The following is a 7,943-nucleotide window of genomic DNA, read 5'->3' as shown; positions in this document are numbered from 1 at the left end:
AGTGAAATGTGTGACTTCATGCTCAAGCTAAATTCCTGAGGGTTAATAGGATTGACATCTTACTATTGTCAGGAAAACAACAAGTGCAGACTTGGAAACGAGGGAGAATAGAACCAGGAAGTTAAGTGTGCTCAGACTGGAGTAGTGAGAGGATGGGCCGTTATGATTTGGAATGATTAGGGGTGATTAGAGATTAAAGGTTAAATTGAGCAGTGATGAGGGGTGATTAGAGATTAGAGGTTAAAATAATTCAGAAATTTGAAAATAAAAAAAAATCGAAAAAAATCATAAAATTTCCTTTAGTACCGGTTGGTGTTACCAACCGGGACTAAAGGTGGACCTTCAGGCAGCGGCCACGTGAAGGGCCTTTAGTCCCGGTTCGTATAAGAACCGGGACTAAAGGGGAGGCTTTAGTACCGACCCTTTAGTCCCGGTTCTTTAGTCCCGGTTCCAGAACCGGGACTAAAGGCCCTTATGAACCGGGACAAAAGGCCCTTTTTCTACTAGTGAGAGCGCCTTCGGGTTCTTCCACCGTAGGCGGCAAGCGTCCGTCTTTGCCGTCGTGAGTGACGGACGGTAGACCCAAGTGAGGAGTCGCTTGTCCTTGTCGGGCTCCACCGGCATACTACGGTAGCGGCGTCCTGCTGCCTCACGCAGCGGGCGGCGCGCGCCTCCAATTCCGGAGGTTGCGTGTGGGCCGGCGATGCGGGCACTAGCACCCACCACTACCCACGCAGAGCAGTGACCGGCGGGGAAAGGGAACGCCGCGGGGACGGAGCGGACGGCGCTGCCTTGACGAAGTTGCACGTGGGCCGGGAGGGGCCAGCTCTGGCTACCGCGCTACGCCGGGCCGGAGCTGCGGCAACACTGCAGATCCGGAGCAGCCCCCGATGTCCATCTTGGACCGCTCCAAGGCAATGCTAAGGGCCAGGTCCTCGTCGATGTCGGGGTCGAAGCCGGAGTGGCTGCCAGAGCTTGACATTGCGTCAGATTGGATCGAAATTGGAGAGGGAAGAGGAGAGGACGGAGGGAGAGAGAAGAGTGGGCTAGGGTTCCGAGCAAGGAGCCGGATTAGGGTTTTTTGTGGGACAATGGTGCGGTCGGTGGTGGGTCAGGCCTGCCAGCACCAACATGGTGGACTCACTTGGGCGACGTGGCGGGCGCACCCGCGTGTGCCTGGGTCGCCGCATATCGGATTTGAGGCGTCTGGATGGATAGATTTTTCATGACTGGCAAGTGTTCGGTCCGCCTGCTCGGGCGTTTGAGACGGGTCTAAGGCACCCGGTGGTACATGCTCTCACACGCGGTGATATTTCTTCCATGGCTCGACACACATGCATTGTCGATAGTATTCCTGGGCGTTTAGATCACTAACGAGGCAGCGCTTGAGCGTCATACCATAACACTATTGTGGGCATGCTGCTGATTTTTTTTTTTGGATCGGGCACGCTGCCATGGCAGACTTCAACATCACTCAGCAAAATCTCTCCTGGTAATTTTAATGATAAAAATCAGTCTGACAACACAGGAAACAGCAATGTGATGCCGCATCAGCCATCAAGACTGCACCCTAAGGTCTGATCTTCTCATTGCAGGAGATAAAATTTACTCTCACGCCTCATCCAAATGTTCAAAAGATCCAGGCTTGTCGAATGGAAACACAGCCCCGGGCATCGGAGTTTACCTCAATTTTATGCAGGATCAAAGGAGCATTCAAATTCCGATTCAAGCTCTGCTCCGGCCAACTCTCAAGGCAGGATCACAAACCCTTGTCCTTGCAGGCTACAGCCAAGCACAACTCTTGCTTGTTGTCCGGCCAACGTTTCTCGCGGACAACCTTTCTCTTGCTAAGGCAGCGGCTGCTAGAAATGTTGTGGCCGATTCCACTCCTTGGACGATCAGAACAACTCTTGCGGATTACTACAGGTCCAGCGACAGTCTTCAGTCGTAGATGTTTCGTATCTGCTCACAATGTAGCTCATGAGGCTCTAAGTAGATATCTAGAACCTGTCTTTAGCTGTTTCGGTTCAACGACAATCTCTCCTCTTTCTACCTTAAATCTACAGGGTTCTGTACTACATGCTGTACATTATAGTTGAATGAATTTTGCGCCTTGGGCACCTTTCCCCGTTAAAAAAAGGGTATATGATGTCCAGAAATTTTGTTAAAATTGTCTGTTTCATGGTTGTCACTGTGAAGTACGCATCTCAAGGGCTCATCAAAGATTGTCGTTAACAAGTGTGCTCTCTGTTCTTAGTACTGACAAATGTGCACTCTGTTCTTAGTACTGACGACCGGCATGCACACATGGAAGTTCCCTCTCAAATCACTTCACCTAGATGACCTCCAAAAGGAAATCAACCACCACGCAACTTATCATAGTGACGGCCATTTTCAGTTAAACTATTCGAAACAAAGCAAAATATCTCCAAGAGGCAACCTATCCAATCTTCTCGAGTCATTCTAGGGGCGACAGCCCACAGGATTAGTATTTGAATAGATTACACAGCACTTGCCAGTAGGCCCATGATGAGGAATGATTATTACTATCAAACTAACACACGATGATGAGCTCATCACCAGATTAACTTACTACGCGACTGCAAGTAGCACCATAACCCATTTATAAAGAGGCACCCGAATTACCAACTCTGGCTGATGATGGCTACATAGACAAAAACACGGCAAATCTAGCTGAGTAGCATTGACTACAACAAATGGGAAGTTGAATATAGTATTGTGACATAATATACAGATGTACTATTGATCCCTCCTATAAAAGGCCAGTGCGTACAAGGATATATAGTATCAGTTGTTTGTTCCCAGGGCCTTCCTCACACTGTAAGCATAGGAGAGCTACAGGGCTTCTTGCTCTTTGCGGCTTGCGTCCTTATGTCAGTGCTCAGCTTTCACATTGGAATCTCCATTAGGCAAAACATTTTGCGACTGAGCCAACCGCTTTGATTCCTGGACAAAAAGTGAGTTATTAAGAAACTAATGCACTAGAATACAGATAAGAGGATAAATAAACATTTAGGTCCAATGGACAGCCCAAATGACAAAGTTCAGGCGAGAGGGTCAACAACGGCAACGGAGACTAATAACACAAGAGCCATAGCTGGTGAAGATTTACAAACAATGCATTACTAACACAGAGCAAATGATGTCCTCAGATAAATTAATTCTTAAAACCAAGATCAGTGTTTTAAGTAGCAGATTCTAATCAAACACATATATCATGGTTCTAGTCTCACCAACTTAAGCTAACACTTCCAGAAGGCAAAGAAGATGAACTGAGCATTGTGACAACAGAAACATGAAACCACATTGTTCAAGCTCCTTACTAATGTAGTCAAATATAATTCACATTGTTTTCTTGTCCCGTTGGCAGATTGGTATTCAACATTTTTAATAAAGACACGTCTATCTTACTAACGCAGGCATATTTACACTTACAGCGGCAGAAGTAGCACGTATCTGCCTGTATGCTTCAATGTCTTCAGGAAAAGCTTCTTCAAGCTCCTCTAGAAGATGCTTCCTTAGACTCTGAAACAAACAGATGTATGATATTATTATGTCATTCCAATCAATTTGATTAGGGCCGGCAGCTACACGTTCATTCAATAAATGTTATACAGATACTGGATACAAAATCGCCACCTATCCATTCTTATACAGCTAGATAATACAGAGACAGGAATCTGCATGAGCAGTACAACAAACACAGGCCCCATATTTCACCTAAATTAAATCAGGGCCGGGAGTTAATTGGGAATAACACCAGGAAAAGCTTCGAAAATGAATTCCCAGCTATTTGTGACACTGATTGATCTTAACGAACCCTAAACAAAAGTAGGCCTTACAGACAACGTTTCAATAAATGCTATACAGATACAGAGATGCTGGATACAAAATTGCCATCTATTCATTCTTATCCAGCTAAATAATACAGAGACAGGATTCTACATGGGCAGTACAACAAAGACTGGCACCACATTTCACCTAAATTTAATTAGAGATGACAGTCAATGGGAGTAACAACAGGGAAAGCTTTGATAATGAAAAGTATTGTTACCAACTGATCGGCTGCACTCTGTATACCATAACCAATTTAAGTGGATGGAGATGGAGTGATTTCATTTTTTCTTGGTAGTTGCCGTGGTGTAAGTAAACCACATAAATGAAGGCCCAATTCATGAAAGACAACATGTGTTTGCTTGATTTGTGGTTGGATGCCACTATATGGAAGATACAAGATGCGATAAAAAAAGCTCTGTGTTGGTTCCTTTTCACAGGGCATACAAAAAATGTATCCCCTTCAAATAACCAATATCATCTTATATCAGAAGCAGCATTCTTTTATACACGAACAGCTGTACCAATTGAAGATTTCATCAAAAAGTTCCCCTAAAAATAGACCAGCAAACTTTCTCACTGGTTTTAATCCATTGTACTCTACCATGCTACAAACTGTATCGAGCATATATCTATGGGCATGTTTGATTAATAGTGAAATTTTGGCACATTTTGAACAACAGTTTAAGCCATCCATACCTTGAAAGCATCGGTCTTGCCCTTGGTGATCTGGTTCTTGGCGATGCAGCTGTTGAGCACGTCCCGGGTGAACTCATCGGGGTTCTTCCCGTCATCGATCAAACTAACAACACACGCACCAATCAGAAAGACACAGTTCAGGCGAGAGGGTCAACAACAGCAAAGGAGCAATGGGGCAAGAGACAGAGACTAAACGATCTCACTTGACGACCTCCATGGGCACCTGGATGTTGCACCCTTCGGCGAGCTTCTGCATCGTGTCGAGCTCCGCCACCAGCGCGTTCCTGCATCGCCAGACAAGACCAAACCCTAAGGGATCCGCGCACGCAGAATAAGCCGCGGGAGGATAACGTGGTCGCGGGGGAGGTTTGCTGCGGGGGTACGGGGAGGCGAGGGAGCTCACAGGCGCTGGAGGAGGGGGAGCTGGGACGCGGAGCTGAAGGAGGAGACGTTGAGGTTGAGCTGGTGGAGCAGGCCCAGGGTCCTCTGGATCGAGGCCGTGACCTGCGCCAGGTTCTGCTTCGACGGGTCCTCCGGACGGTCGCCCCCTTGTACACCGTTACCGGAAGCGGCCGCAGCCGCTACGACGGCGGCGGTTGCGGCGGCGGAGGAGGAAGAGTTCGGGGCGGCGCTGTCCATGGCGAAATCGGAGGGGCAGAAGACGGCCGAACGGAAGGCCTCCACGGTTCGATTTGTAAATTCTTCTGTTTTTTTAGAAAATGTAGTTCTTCTGGTAGGCCCAACTGACCAACAGATTACTGGGCCTACAGTATCAGGGGCTTTAAGATAAACTGTAGCCCACTCACTGCGCACCTTCGCTCTACTGGGCCGTCTTTTTTCTTCGGACATTTCGACCATTGAAAGCATTACTACATTTGCACCCAAAAAATGAACATTTTCACATAACTCTATGCTTAGGGATAAAAGTCCGGTAAATTTTAAAAATAAAATCCTACATTTTCCCACTAATAACAGACTAGCATTGATGTCACACTAACCTTGCGGAGCCAGGACTTTGCTCCTTTTATTTTGGTATAAAAGAATGGCCTCCCTCTCCAATTTCATTTAAAGAAATCAAGGTATTCAAATTTGCTCCTTGGTATTCATTGTAAAAACAAATTCCAGTTGATTCGCTCTTGTGCATTACAGCAGTGGCATGGAAAAACGTTTTAGTTCGAAATTTTATCAAGCAATATACAATATAGTGATTCGTTCTTAATTTGAGAAGAAATTTACCTTGGATGCGCGGATGGACGTTGTGCCTTTCGCCATTGGCAAGCGCTGACACCGAGTGGAAGCGACAGAGGCACATGGGTGGCTGGGTCATTGGGTCTGGCAAAGGGCCAATTGCTTTCTTTCGCAACGCCACTGCCGGCGGTGCCTTGGTGTTGGTATGGTGGTGTCATCCGCCACCGCTAGTTGAGGGGCTCGGGAGCAGGGAGAAGCATACTGGAGTGCGCCAGGGGCGCCACTATGTCTCACTTATAGTGAGGATGTAGCACAACCCCGTGTCAAGCAGCCCCAGAATCGGTCGGGCCAGCGGAGACCGATGGCCTTGAGCGCTTTTTTCTTTTGTTTTTCTTAACATTTTTCGTTGTTTCTACTTTATTTATTTTTTACTTTTGCTTATAGTATTTAGAAACATCCTGGATATATCTATTATAAAAAATCACTTTACGTATAGAATTGAAAATTATTAATTGCGGATTTGAAAAATGTTACACGTGTATAGAAAAATGTTTCTAATGTATACAATTTATTACATCATGTATGAAGAAAATTAGACATCAAAACATGTATATGAAAACATGTTAATCATGAATTTAGAAAATGCGAAAAGCGTATAAAAATGATAATGATGTATACAACAATGTACAATTGTTTATGCAAAAAGATAGACATAAAGAAAATATGTTTTAAAAAATTTAACAATGTATTTAAAAAATATTAAACCTATATATAAAAATGGTTCCTCGTGTATACGGAAAATGTACAATATGTATGCAAGAAATTAGACTAAAAATACATGTTTAAATTTATTAATCATGTATATGAAAGTTTTTAAATGTATGTATTAAAATGTTGCTGACATAGAGAAAAATATTAAAATGTGTATGAAAAAAGATGACACAAAAAATATATGTGTTGAACGAAAATGCTAATCATGTATTTTTTTTAAATGATCAGCGTGTACACAAAAAATGTTTCATGTAAGATAAATGTGAAGCGTGTATACAAATGTTCCTTTTTTGTACAAAAGAGAAAGAAGAAAACCAATGAAAATAAAAAAACTACGAAAAGCGAAGAAAACCAATGAAACCAAAAAATAGAACAAAGGAAACGAAAGACAAATAAAATCGTAGAAAACCCGTGCAAAGAAAGGAAACAGTGAAAACTGATAAAAAACAAAGAAAAATGATGAAAACACGAAAGAAACAAAAGATAAACGTAGAAAGAAAGAAAGAAAGAAAAGAAAGAAAAGCAAAAAACAGTGAAAAACAAGAATGTGACAAAGCGAAAATAAAGTAAAAACAAATTTGTGAAAACATTGAAAGAAACGAAGGAAACTGATGAAAAACAGAGAACCCAAAATAGACCGGTCTAGCGAAGGATGAAGGCCTTTAGCGCTTTTTTATTTTTTATTCATCCTTTTGAATTGTTTTTGCTTTATTTTTGTACTTTTGGTTACAGTTAGAAATATTCCGAATATATCTTTGATAAAAATTATAATCACGTATTTAAAATATGTGAAATATGTATGAAAAAAATGTTTCTGGGGTATACAAGAATTGTACAAAGTGTATGAAGAAAAGTAGACATCAAACATATATATGAAAGAATATTAATCATGTATTTAAAAATTTAAAACTGTATAATTAATGTTTATGATGTATACAAAAGATGTGAATTTTTTAATGCAAAAAGGTAGACCTAATGAAAATATGTTTTAAAAAGTATTAGACGTGGACATAGAAAATGTCCCTGATGTATATAGAAAATGTACAATATGTATGCAAGAAAGTAGACATAAAAATGTTTGTTTAAATTTTTTAATCATGTATTTGAATTTTTTAAACATATGTGTAAAAATGTTACTTATGCACACAAAGTATTTTAAAATGTGTATGAAAAAAGTTGAAATAAAAAAATAGGTTTGAAAGAAAATGTTAACTATGTATTTTTAAAAATGATCAGCGTATGCACCAACATGTTTCTTGTATGATTAAAGTTAGCATGTATAAATTTTTTCCAATGAAGCCAATAAATAAAGTAAGGAAAAAATGAAAACAAAGAAAGGAAATAAAGGAAATGAAAAAAATATTAAAACCAATGCAAAAGAATGAAAACCATGAAAATTGAGAAAAAGGGAAAATCGATGAAAACCATGA

The 7,943-nt window shown here is 41.8% G+C and overlaps 1 protein-coding gene across 1 annotated transcript; it reads right to left on the bottom strand.

The window, feature by feature from the left end:
• Positions 1-2,607: 2,607 nt before the first annotated feature.
• Positions 2,608-5,085, bottom strand: LOC123104508 (mediator of RNA polymerase II transcription subunit 10b; the record flags this gene model as incomplete). Its single annotated transcript, XM_044526374.1, is given in 5 exon segments — positions 2,608-2,967; positions 3,457-3,546; positions 4,555-4,657; positions 4,758-4,838; positions 4,958-5,085. Coding segments are annotated over 5 exon segments (474 nt in total), but the record flags the coding sequence as incomplete, so codon positions are not given.
• Between the last annotated feature and the right edge of the window lie 2,858 nt (positions 5,086-7,943).

This window comes from Triticum aestivum, chromosome 5A (genome assembly GCF_018294505.1).
Source record: "Triticum aestivum cultivar Chinese Spring chromosome 5A, IWGSC CS RefSeq v2.1, whole genome shotgun sequence".
In the NCBI taxonomy this organism is placed as follows: Eukaryota; Viridiplantae; Streptophyta; class Magnoliopsida; order Poales; family Poaceae; genus Triticum; species Triticum aestivum.
Note: the sequence above shows the minus strand (reverse complement) of the source record. Positions and strands in the feature narration are given on the sequence as shown.